Source organism: Apium graveolens, chromosome 8 (genome assembly GCF_009905375.1).
Source record: "Apium graveolens cultivar Ventura chromosome 8, ASM990537v1, whole genome shotgun sequence".
Taxonomy (NCBI): domain Eukaryota; kingdom Viridiplantae; phylum Streptophyta; class Magnoliopsida; order Apiales; family Apiaceae; genus Apium; species Apium graveolens.
In genome coordinates, this window is record NC_133654.1 from 248871970 (window position 1) to 248886023 (window position 14054).

Consider the following 14054-nt stretch of genomic DNA (forward strand, 5'->3'; position numbering starts at 1 on the left):
GCCTAAGCCCACAGGCAACAAGAAGGATCAACTATTCATATGTGACATCAAAAGATTCTCAAACATCAACCTTTATATGGATGAGCTAGAAGAAATAAGGGGGAGTGATGCTTCATAAAAGCTACCAGAAAGATTGATGTTTAGATACAAGGGTGGCAATGATATTACATGGCCTCTCTACAGAATTCTCAATAAAGGCTATAATGTCCTAGTAAAGGTGTTCTCTGCAATGAAGTAAGATTTTGTATCCACCAAAGTGGCCAAATCAGAAGTACTTAGCAAGATCAGCCAAATCAGATAAAGCTGGAGAGATCCAAATGCACTACCTAAAATTTTGATTATCCCATACACTGGTGATAGAGTGTATTTGATACCCTACTAGATGATGGAGTTTAGAGATGAAAAATTCATCAAAAAAATTTTTAGACTTGAAGACCAGTTGAAAGTATCAAGTAATGATACACTCAAGGTAATGCAGGAGATGCTGGATATCAACAATCAAAATGAAGCTGAATTCTATAAACAATTCCAAAACCAGATTGAGGAGAATGATAAGAAGCTGGGAAAGAGGACAATGGATTCAAGGAAAAAGAGATGATCAGCTCAGTCTAGAGGAGGACCTTGAAAATGACATGTAAGTACTTTTTACTTTCTTTGTTCAATTTTCAATTGAAGCATCTTGCAATTTATCTAATGTTTAATGTTTTATTTTTTAATAGAGTTTTTTGTTATCATCAAGTTAACCTGAATTTATGCCTATAATTCTATTAGACATAAATCGGGGGAGATTGTTAGGAATATGTTGTAGGCTTGATGATAACTTACCAAAACATTCTAAGTAGATAAATTAAATGAGTTTATAATCATCAACGGATAACCATAGTTCTCTATCCGTTGATGGAGTAGCTTATAGTCAAATAAGTTTGGAGCACATTTATGTATATAATAAACAGCTTAGGTGTTTAGAAGTTGCAATGAATTTTAAGTATGTTGACTACTAGAAAGATATACAAAATATGTGGCTAATTGTAAATGAAAGATGACTTGTAATTTTATATAAGTGAAAGAGTATCAACTGTTAAGTAATTCATCATCAACGGATAAACTTCAAGCTTCAACGAATGACTCAAGACACCTTCAACGGATAAGATGATCAACTAATATTTGTTAAAGTTTCAACGGATATTCCTATGCAAGCATCAACGGATGATATTATTACATCATCAACGGATAACTGAACATAGTGTCAACGGATGATGGTGAAGCTTCAACGGATAACCAATTCAAATAGCAGTTGACAGTGACTTGACATGAACATGGGTTGATTGTATACAAAAGGAATATGGCAGCCTGGATTCAGGTGTTAGAAGACAATGAAACATTTCCATTTTCATGCAAAACTGGGATGTTCAAAGATGCAACATCTAACTGGATTGTATTGGATAGAGAAATGAAGAAACATGTGATTGGACCTAACTATTAGGTTTTATATTTTGTCTTATTGCACATGTAACTTGGTGATATATAAATCAGGTGTAGCAAGTATTTCAAATTAAGAATTGTAAGCAATTATCAAGAGTCTTTGTAAACTGTATTTTTGAGCACTCTCAGTTTTAGGTTGTAATACTTGTAAGCAGCTGTGTGCATTCTTGCATCAGAGAGATCTTCTCAATATATATCTCTATGGTGGAAATATCAATCCTCCGGAAAGTTTTTAAACACTTGTTTATTTACTTTGTGTCTTTGAATACTACTATTGTTTATCCGCACTCAAGCATATTCAAACACAGTTATATATATATATATATATATATATATATATATATATATATATATATATATATATATATATATATATATATATATTATCGTAGGTAACCCGCAGTCGCTACCCTTCGTGTGCGCACTGGGTAAATCTTACGGGATCACGCAATCAGTTATATATATTTTAGAAATAATTTTTCAAAGTTTCGAAAAGGAACTAGAATTCCATTCAACCCCTTATATAATTATGTTGTTACATTGTTAGGGTATAACAAGAAATAACAATATATGTAAATTTAAAAAATTATAAAAATTAAATTTAAAAAAATTATAAAAGTGAAAACAAGTAAATTTTAAAAATTGTGCATCGCACATGTTTTAATAAAATATATAATATAAAAACCATAATATAATAGGACGAAATATTAAAAATTTGGTAGTCGGTCGGTATAACCATAATATAATAGGACGAAATATTAAAAATTTGGTAGTCGGTCGGTACTTGTTGAAATTAATTATTTTCCCTCACTTAAGTTATTATTTTGACATAATTATCTTATATAAATATTATCGTTAAAAATTATGAACCCTAAAACAAAGTTATGCATAACCAGTAACATTAGACGAGCAGGAGATAATGTTTGGGTAAATATAGACAAGGTTCAGGCTAATATAAAATTATAAATACTATTTACGTTGTCAAAACAATTATCTTATGGAACTAGGCTAAAAAAATATAACCCGAAAGATAATGCGTTGGTCGATATATATCGGGCTAAAAAAATAATATAATACTTACTCGTTTAATAACTATAATTAATAAATATTAAGATGAAAATAGTAAAAAAATTATTTGAAACAACTATGCATAGCACATGTTTTAGGATCTTTTTCCAAAAATATTACGGGAAATTTTGTTTAATAAAATATATTATACCTATTTATTTTAATAGAAAAAATTAAAAGTTTGGTAGTCGGTCGATACTTGCTGAATTTAATTAATTCTTCTCACTTGATTAATTTATTATTTTGACATAGTTATCTTGTATAATATTATCGTTAAAATTAAGGAAACTTATGAAACAAAGTTATATATAACCAAACACAATATCCGAGTAGAAGATGGTGTTCGGGTTAAAATAAAATAATAAATACTACTTGCTTTGTCCAAATAATCATACTATTGAACCTCGTTAAAAAAAATAAACGGAAAGATAATGCGTTGCTCGATATAATGACATTGAGCTGAAAAATAAAATATTACTTAGTTTTTTAACATGATTAATATAATATTAAATTAAAATAATAAAATAATAAAATAATAAATATTTAAAACAACCTGCAATCTAGCTATATCTTAATCCAATAAAATTAAATATTTTGAGATCCTCTTACTAGAAAGGCAAAAAAACTAATCTAGTTATGGGTAATGAACCGGTCATCGGATGCCTTTTGCCTTTGAGTTAGACACCAAAACAGAAGCCTAAAAAAATATCTGTATGGTCTTGGGCCTAAAAGCTTGTCTAATATATGCCACCGGTTTCGGCCTCTTTTCTCATTTCTTCGCAAGTTTAGGCATCTTTTGTTTTCTGAAACTGAAATAAGATAAACAAATTGCATCTTTTATTTTCTGAAAGTAAAATAAGATAAACAAATTGCAATCAGATGGTATTTTAATAAATAATAAAAAATTGAAAACAATAGGGTAAAAGTTAAAAGTCTATTGAATATAAGTTTTTAATTATTAATCCCCTTTGTTTTATGGGTAAGTTAACTTATAATTAAAAGTAACATATATATTTTTAACTTATAGTAACTAATATATTACTGATTGTATAGTGGCCGAGGTATTTATGCAACATTTTTTCATTAAAAAAATTCAGAAATTAAAAGTAAAATATTTTTTTATCAACTTAACATATTTATGTCTAATTTATTCTTGAATTAATTATGTGAAATCAATATTTATGAAAGTGGTGTAAATTATTATTTATATGATTTTAAGTTTTATACATCGGTCAACTATGATAAGTGAACCAGCTGATTGAAGAACCGAGGAACACTCACAAGTCACAAGTCACAAGTCATAACATTGCAAATGGCAAACACTTTACAAACTACTAGGTACACACCTCATGTATAGGTGCACATTCATTTAATAAAATTAGAATCAATTTATTGTTATTAATATGAAAGTAGGCTTGAATTAAAGATATACATAATGATATCGTGATGTTAATATCAAGAGAGAATGTGCACCTATAATTAAGATTGTGCACATATAAGCTGCCTTGATATATATATGCAGTACCATTGAAATTAAGTCCAGTTAATTCTGGTAAATTACTTACTTCTGGCAAATGTAGGTCGCCAAACACATTTTCTATACCTAAAAAGAAACAATGGATCAAAAATAAGTTTACGCACATGCATGGCCAATTCTCACATAGGAAAGCCTGTTCAACTTCTTTTTACAGACACCGAGAGATCTTTGGGTTTAAGGCAAAGCTATACAATGTATGCAGGAGTATTGAAATATGAAAGCATTGACATTGTAACAGAAACATTTCACGCAACTAGCATTGTTTGTTATCTGGCTTTCGTGAATTTGACAAGTGCACTTAACTAAGCTGGTGTTATTTCACTCGATGCTTTATACTGCATGATCAAAACTCGTGCAAAAATGTATAATTACATGTACACGATTAATGGTATATCTATCATGTAGATATAATGAATACACTATGTTCTTCAAATCAGTGGATACGAGTGCTGTATGTCACTAGGCCAGTTTCTACACGAGCTGCAGAATGATGAGAATGTCTGGATGATCTTATATTAAAGTCAAAAGCAGTACTGTTTGGTATTTACATGCATCTTTGTATTTGTTTTGTGATAATTAATTTATATTTTTATTCAAAAGTTGTGATTTAGATTTGACAAAGTCAGAGTCACTCATCACATGTATTTTCTTTTTCTGGCATTGCGGGGGAACTTTAGTTAAAATTCCCACTATTTCAGGCGAACTACTGAAACTTTAGAATTATAAAGTATTATTATTATGGTCCTTACAAGATCACTAAGTGCTAAATTGACATGACTAAAATAAATTACTCCATACATCATTGTTTTCTTCCTTTGTGCATACATACTTGAGTTGGAGAGCAAGGTGGAATCATATTCTTCTGTATTAACCCTAATGATGGCAAATTAATTATACTCATAACCATATCTAAAGCCCTGAGTCCTAATAATGCCGTTTGTTTATATAGGTTAGTCTTAGGAGAATAATAAATATATATAATGTTATCCCCACATCCCTCATATTATTCTTCAAAATCCTTTTCCTTATCACTACAAGAAAAAAAATGACCCACCGTAAAATTCACGAACAGATCCGATTAATCTTATATTAAAATTCACCAAATTTGGTCGTTTATAGTTAAAAACAGTATTCTAAAAATCGGTAACTTGGTCAAGTACTCATTTTTAACCCCCTAATATTCAATCCGAGTTTCGAATAATGAGATGGAAGAACAATTTTATATGTACTCATTTTTCTGGTAGGTCATTATAGATATACTAGTTGTCTAAAATAATGTCTTTCTAAAACTAATTATTGGAACTTTGGATTAACAAGCATACATAATTTGAATTGCCTAATCAATGCACATCAAGAAGAAAATGCAAGAGATTATATCAATGTAAAAAGAAGATAATGTAAGAATACGAAGTTGGCTACAAATTAATACTTTGTCGAATTTATGTATTGAGACAAGAGAATATCGACTTATGGATGATCGAAAAAGACAAAGACACCCACCATATCCTTTAGGGAACACACTGTTGTCTGAAAATGTTTTTATTCGGAAGTAAAGCTTCAACAATTAGCAAGTGTACATTTTTTTTTAATTATATTAATTATTACAAAGAGACAATTGTTAATCCAAATAGTCGTCGTAGCCGGTGATCCTTGTTTGGTCTGAAATACCAAAGGAAACAAAAACTTATTTAAAAGAGAAAATGCACCGAAAGGCACCGTATTTTCATACTGAACTGAAAATCTCAACACCGGCCATCATTTTTTATCTGTACATAAGTGTATTTGTTTTATATAATCATCAGCCATCACTAATCTCTTTTCCGGTAGGGTCACGTTGAGAGCCAAACCGTTTATTATACATATACACTGGAATATGAAAAAATGTGGATGAGCATGAAATTAGGTGTAAAGTTTTGCATAGATTGAGCCGTGACTAACTTTCTGTTTCACTCTGCACTTATATTACACCTGATTCTCGGCAAAGCCTTTTGTTTTTTTACTAACAAAAAACTATATGATTATGTTGATGCGTCTCAATGAAATACCAACTTTACAAGGAGTCTAAAAAACATACTCTCAAATCATGATTTTTTAACAATATACTATATCTTTTATAATGCTGTGTATCATTCATTTCTACATGCTTTTCTTTTTTATATGTCTCATTCAGTTTTATACATTTCAAACTTATTAAAAATAGTAAAAATTTTATAATATAAAATTCAACTACTCCCACAACTTTCTCCCACTACACTCACTTTATTAATTAAATATTGAACGGTCTCGCTACTTTAACCAACTTTATACTTTTTCTCACTAAATTACATTTTTTCTTTCTCTCAAAATCCTACTATCTTAACAAAAGTAATATTATTTTATTATGTTTTTTTGTCCTCCGTGCCCAAATCATTTGTATACAAATGGTCGGGACGGAGGGAGTATTAAATATGTTACGATTAGATAAATCAAAAGTTCAATTCTCGCTCACGATAACATATACTCTAAAGAAATTTAAATTTAATTATTTAAAAATCAGCCGATTAATTAATAAATCGGCCGATTAATACGAGTTCGGATGGATCCTGTCTTCATCGGGTCAAAGTACATTTTTTTTAAAAAAATCGGTCAAATCAATCGATTCGGTCAAATGTTGAAAATTAATTAAAAAATATTTTTTGAAGAAAAAATAAAATTTAAATTAATAGTTTATATGAAATAATGATAATATTGACTTGTACTATCAATCGTATGCCCCTAAATACTCGTACAATTATCCAAATCTCTAGTAATCTCTTATTTCTCCCGAATATTTGCTCCATCGATTCATTCATTTCGATGTAGTTGATTCAGTATGTAACAAAATTTAGCAGATTACGAATTTATATCTAATTTATATAGTATGTACTAATTTTCTAACAAATAAGTAGTGAGAATAATTATTATATATAAATTAATTATCAAAAAAATATGTATAAATCACTAAATATCAAATATAAATTAATGATATGTGCTATTATTTTTGTAAATTTTATGAAAGTTTATTGAAACTTAAATGAAATTATATATTATTATTTAATTAATTAAATTGCTTTCGTTTAATATTCTGATTAATCACTGAATATTCGATTAATCGTAAACTTATAATTCCGGCTCCGAATTTTGAAATAGTAAATCATAGTCATGAATATATCGTTATCGATTAACAATATATATTCAAAGAAAAATACAACCACACACGTATCTTCAACTGGTCTAACCATAGACACAAATATATCGTTATCGGTTAAAAGTATGTATGTAACGTTGTATATATTTTATGACATTTTTTCATTTAACTTTTATATGAAAATGATTCTAAAAATTTATTTTGTAACAAATACAACTTTGCAACAAAAAAGCTATATATGTAACCTAAATTGATCACAAGTGTAATCAAACTCGATAGTTTTTCACTTAGAAAAGAAATAATCAACCATTTTCATATAAAAAGAAAATTGGGGCCGAGGTTAACCTGAGCCTGAGGTTGAACTCGGATATCTTATATAGATTGTATCGCTTTTTCGTATAAATACAGAATGACATTTTTGTAATAACTGTATATGTGCCATATATTTATAGAAATAATCCCTATTTATATTATATAATTTATATTTATCTTAATCTCATGTTTTTACTTGAGCTCAGCAAGCTCCTATGTAAAGAAAAATTTTGTAAATCGTATTTCCTTATTTTGAAAAAAGTGCGGGTTGACTCGGTTGGTTAAAAAATGGATAATTATCCTCTTGGTCAAATATTCGAATTACACGGAAGAAAAATTTATAATGATGCCTCCTGAACTACATCATGTCGCTTAAATACGATTTATCTTGATTCACGTAATTTGCAGGCTATTACATTTGCGTGAGTCCGTGGGATTTACCCAGTACACAACCGAAAGTTAGCGGTTATGGGTTCCCTATGATAAAAAAAAGTGAATAAGTTTAGAAAAAATATTATTTTATAATTTCTCAATTTTTATTACAATCTAAATGTTTACATTAAAACATGAATTTTTTTTTACTTATAAAAGCGAGAAAACAACTCATTTTTTATACCTCCTCCTTTTCCGCTTAAGACTACCATACAAATAAGCTTTCTTTAAGATCAAAGCAACGAAAACCCTTTCCCAGAAATGTATTTGTTTACTATATTTTTTTAGTCATCCGTGACCAGGTTCATTAACAAATTTATAAATTACCTTCTTAAAATAAGGTAAAGTTTTGCATCTGATGTAAAGTTTTGGTACTTTATACATTTTGAAGAAATCTAGATTCATACATTTGGTGCTTAAAAATACATAATTGAAGCCTTTAAGTAAAGGTAAAGCAACCCACTATCGCGCAGTTGAAGGTCATTGTGTCATGTAAATCTGGTTTAATTCACATTCTACATGGTCTCTGGGGAGTGAAACTTGTCCTTAAATCACTTTTTTTTTTGCCAAATTTAAAGCAGATTTCATTAATTACTTAAAAGAAATTCAATTGGGACAAACCTCTAACTGATCATGCAACCAGGTTGAAAAACAAATAGAACTAAATAATTAGCCATTTTGTTTCCGGATTGCTTAACAAACTGAATACAAATATTCTGAAAATTAAAAATGAAGGTAATGATTTCCCGGACAATCCAGCACGCATCTCCCCCGAAAACAGTAGCTTCACAATTGACCCTCACATTAATTCGATTGATATTGCAATGTTCAGAGGACTCAGTTGTAACAACGGAGTTTAGAGGTCTCATATTATGAACAAATATTTTTTGTGAGAGGTGAGCACATGTGATTTTCACCACCGTTCCAAACGCACCTCAGCTATCTACCTGCCGGATACCAGCTATAGACCTGCCGAAAGTGTTGTTGATGCGAGATATCCAGATCTCCCAATACACCATCCAATTCATTTTCAACACAACCACCACATCCCACAAATCGAGACACATCGCATAAATCGAGACAATCAAACACACAAATAATAACTTAAACAGAACAACACGAAAAAACCCAAAATTCAAAAATCTCGGAATAACACCAAATTGTAATATGTTGTTAGACCAGAGATTTTGAATCCAAAAACTGAATTTTATTATAAAATCCAAACTCTTACCTTAGTAGATCTGAAAACTAAAGTGAAAAACTGTAATGGATTTTTCGAGTTTTGTAAAACAAATCTCGATTTTATTAAAAAAAAGTGAATAAAAGAAGAAGATGAAGATGAATATGGAGATAGAGATGGGTAGAAAGGGGGAAAAAGAAGGTAGGGCGGGTAGGGTTAGGTGAATTTAGGCCGGCCGACTCTCACAGAAATGTCCTTAAAACACTTTATTAGTGTAAAGTACAACAATTCCCAGCTACTTGTTGAAAACAAAATTTTAACTTTCAACTTCTTGCTCCGTATGTTACAAATAAAAAAAAATGATCAATAAGAAGTTTAAAAGAAAGAGCGCATAGTCCATAATGGGGTTGTACACGTACTTAATCGCACAAATTGTTTGTATAGCTCGTAATTGCACCGTATTTTGTAAATTGCTAAGCTTATGCACTTTTTTCTTTTTATTTTTTATTTTTTAAATGTGCAAAACGTAATATCAAATAGAGTTTTGGCACCAAATTCTATATCATGTAGCGTTTTGATCCAAATACTACTTTATTTAACGTTTTGCTCATATTATTTATTTATAAAAATATTTTTAAATCCAAATAAAAAAATGTTAATTTTTAAAAAATAAATTGTTTAATTTAGAATTCATTCTTAAATTATTTATTTAAATATTTCTAAAATCCAAAATAGTATTATGGAATCCTAAAATGTTAAAAATTGTTAAATATGTTATATCATTCAATTTTAAAATTATTTAATTTAAAGTTTACATTTTTTATTCCTTAATCCCTGGTTTAGATTAAGAGGTTTATTAGGGTTTAGACTTTAGGTTTAGGGCCTCTGACCCTAGTCTCTAAATCTGTGTACAATTTATTATTTTTAAATATTTTTAAAATTCAAAAGAGGATCGATGAAAACTAAAAGTTTAAAAATTGTTAAATTAAATAAGCCTTTTATTCAATTTTTCATATTTCTAAAAATCCAAATAGGTATTATTGAACCGTTAAAAATTATAAATTATTAAAAATAAGGTACATTATTAAATTTAATAATATTAATTTAAAAATAAATATTTAAAATGTAACATTAAGTAGTATTCCTAACTCTAAAACGACACACCATAACAAGCTAAAATAATAAAAAATAAAGTATGAACTCCATTGACGTTAGGTTATATATAATGAAAAAATAAAAAATAAAGTAAAAATAAAAAAGTAAAACGCTAGTTTGACCTATTTTCAAAATGATACACGATAGCCCGTCATGAAATGATATTTTGGGCAATAATTTTTAAAAACGATATTTTCGACATTTTTTACTAAAATGATGTCATTTTGATCCATTTCTCAATAATAAATGACAAATCATTTATCAGGCAGAAGTGGTACGAAAATTATTAATCTGATGTGATCATGTTTACAAAATTTAGAAATCGGAATTATTGAATTGAGATAATGATTTACGATTTATCGGGATTTTTTTTAAAAATTAAATAATTTATCGGCTATCAAAATCAATCAAATTATATAAATATTTTTAACCAATTTTTGAGTAAAATTAATAAAAAATTACCAATTTTTATAACTATGAACATGACCATTAATTTATATTAAATTTTTGTGTTAAACTACTGTCCAAAATTTTTACCAACAGGTAATTCCAGCAATAGTTGGTGAGCGAAGAAAATAAGTCATATACATTTTAAGAATGTAAATCATAAATAAACGTAAAGTTGAAATCAAATTTAAATCACAAATAAATTTGTTACTTTTTTTTTATCAGAACAGATACTAAGTTATAAGTAAAAGGCTTGGCAAAAAAAAAAAATTTGTTACTTTTTTGTAAAATTTTACAAATTCAATGGTATGTAGGTTGCCTGTCTTGTGTTAAGTTGTGTATGTATGATAAATGTATGGAAGAAAGAGAGGACATGTGTTTTTTCACATTATAAAACACCTCTCTGTAGTTTCACAGGCCAATATATATGAGTGCCTCTGTTTCATGTTCCTTTGGTACAGAGAGTGGGACTTGATTCTCTCCCCTCTATCTTCATCTCACTCTTAGTTTCTACATGTCTTCTTCTTCAACACACCATCTGTAAAAAAAAAAAAAAATATATATATATATATAATAAGTAAAAACTCAGCTACAATACTTATCAGTGTCTTGCACTAGCAATATATTACAAAAATGGTGAATTTTCATCTAAACTTGTTTCTCATATGCTCTCTTGTTGTTTTAGCTTCTGGGCTTTCTTCAAGAAACCTGCCAATCATATCTTTTGATGAAGGGTATTCACAACTCTTTGGAGATGATAATCTCATGCTTCTTCAAGATGGAAAATCAGTGCACATTTCCCTAGATGAAAGAACAGGTCTTTTATCAACTTTATAGTGTTATTTTAATTTTTAGCTCTTATTTTTATATGATTTGTTATTTGTATGTTGTTTCTTTTTCTAAGAATTCTTTAACATGCACAGGTTCTGGATTTGTGTCACAAGATGTTTACCTTCATGGGTTCTTTAGTGCTTCAATTAAGCTACCTTCTGATTACACAGCTGGTGTTGTTGTTGCATTTTATGTAAGTATTTTATTTTCCATTAATCATACCAAAGCTAGAATTTTTATACATGTCAATTGTCATGTGTAATTGTGTATGTTCCTTAGTACTGTATTTATGTAGTAGTCAGGAGAGGATCAGGAAGAGGCATTGGGGACACGTGTTCCCCTAAACTAAAATTTTGTATTTTTTTTTACCATTAATTTTTTTGAAAATATATAAAAGTGTCTCCTGTCAATTCAATATTCAAAAATATAAGGGTGTATTCACAAAATATAGTCGGTGTCCCCCTAGAATGGATCCGCCCCTGATAGTAGTGAATAATGATAATTAGCTACCGAGATGTGATTAATTGAATCAAGATGGCTTCATATAACTTGTGATTCTTGTGCTAATTTATGTTGTTGTGAGGCTCAATCCTTAGGTAAATTAATAAGCCTACTTAACTAATGAAGGGCATGATAAGGATCAAAAGATATTCTTAAATGGTGAAGTTGATTCTTGGCATTTGCAAAATGTTTTGCTCATTTCATAGTCTTCTATAAATTCAAGTTACATAATTGTGAAATTCCTTTAATTTTTATAAGTCATACCTGAATCACATAGTGTAACTTTAAATTCTTTGGGTGATTATAGATGTCAAATGGAGACATTTACGAGAAGACTCACGATGAAATTGATTTCGAGTTTCTGGGGAATATTAGAGGCAAAAATTGGAGGGTGCAGACCAATGTTTATGGCAATGGCAGCACCAACTTTGGGAGAGAAGAAAGATATGATCTATGGTTCGATCCTTCCGAAGATTTCCACCGTTACAGTATACTTTGGACGGAAAATCACATCATGTAAGAAATCATAATCCTTTCCAAGATATATAGCTTCTCTTTCCATATTTCTATTTTTTGTTGAGCTACTTTATCATAGATAGCATATCTAATCAAACCTTTGTTTACAAGTAATTGAGATTGGCTTACATTGAGTTTTTCAGCTGTAACATCCAATATAGAATCCTGAAGTCAAGTTCACTATTTTTAGCATTTTAGTGTGGTACCCTGATCAAAGATCAGTGCTTTATATTATCCATTTTCAGTTGATTCTGGATATTATACATAAATATATTTTGATAAGTGTCTCTGTGTCTGTCACAATTCACACACACACACACACATGTATAGTCTTATAGTTGGATTCCCTGACATTGTTGGATATAGTAGTAGTGCATGTTGGTTTTGGTTTTTTGTTTTTATCTGTAAGCTCAACTAACAAGGAAAAAGAGATTCCTCTGCATTTATAATGATTTGTCACCTCCTTCCCACTTGTTCCTTGTTTTAACCCTCTTTCAAAAATTAAATCTGCAAAACTGACTCAATGCAAGTCATGTTTATTTTCTGTTTCTTTTTTGAAAATGCATTGATCCACTTTTGTTTGTTTATTGCTTTTTTGAAATTTTGATGCAGCTTTTATGTGGACAATGTTCCTATTAGAGAGATCAAAAAAATAGAAGCAATGGGTAGGGCCTTCCCTTCCAAACCAATGACTTTGTATGCAACAATATGGGATGGGTCTGATTGGGCCACTAATGGTGGTAGATACAGGGTTAATTATAAGTATGCCCCCTACATCGCAGAATTTTCTGACTTTGTACTCCACGGCTGTGCTGTTAATCCTGTTGAGCAATTCTCCAAATGCGACAACACACCAATATCAAAGTCCATTCCTAATGGCATCACACAAGAACAGAGGTCCAAAATGCAGCAGTTTCGAAAGAAGCACATGCAGTACTCCTATTGCTATGATAAAACCAGATACAGGACACCTCCCTCCGAGTGTACAATTGATCTCGACGAAGCAAAAAGACTCCAAGGATTTGATCCGGTCACATTTGGAGGAAGTCGTCGCCACCACAGTAAACGACATCACCGGAGCAAATTAAGTCCAAATAGGTTAAGCTCTGTCTGAAAATTTAACGTTTATCTGTCAAATGAACATTATGGTAACGGCGCTTATCAGTTTTATTTACTTTCGATGTATAGTGTATAAAGAGAAACAAGGCTAAATAGATTTTGTGGGTGATAGTGTATTCACTTGCAGGATCACATTGGGGTATGCTTATGTTTGTATAGGGTTGTCAAAAGTTGCTCATAATCTGGTGGTAAACTTGTACTAAAGAGACCCTCATGGTTTCAAATAAACAGATTGCCATATGCTCTTTATCATTTTTACTTCTACCTAAGTTTCTGGTCTGAACTATAGGTTTCATTTACATGTTTTT

General features: G+C 29.7%; 1 protein-coding gene across 1 annotated transcript; it reads left to right on the forward strand.

Moving 5' to 3' along the window:
• Positions 1 to 11158: 11158 nt before the first annotated feature.
• Positions 11159 to 14010, forward strand: LOC141678298 (putative xyloglucan endotransglucosylase/hydrolase protein 28). The gene is made up of 4 exons (XM_074484574.1): positions 11159 to 11596; positions 11703 to 11803; positions 12419 to 12627; positions 13240 to 14010. Exons 1-4 carry the CDS (start codon positions 11413 to 11415, stop codon positions 13739 to 13741), a joined length of 996 nt encoding a protein of 331 aa, XP_074340675.1. The 5' UTR covers positions 11159 to 11412; the 3' UTR covers positions 13742 to 14010.
• Positions 14011 to 14054: the final 44 nt, after the last annotated feature.

Coding starts and splice junctions, on each gene's coding strand:
- LOC141678298 (XM_074484574.1), top strand. CDS start 11,413: ATGGTGAATTTTCATCTAAACTTGTTTCTCATATGCTCTCTTGTTGTT. Junction 11,804..12,418: donor GTGTTGTTGTTGCATTTTAT/GTAAGTATTTTA, acceptor GGGTGATTATAG/ATGTCAAATGGAGACATTTA. Junction 12,628..13,239: donor TGGACGGAAAATCACATCAT/GTAAGAAATCAT, acceptor ATTTTGATGCAG/CTTTTATGTGGACAATGTTC.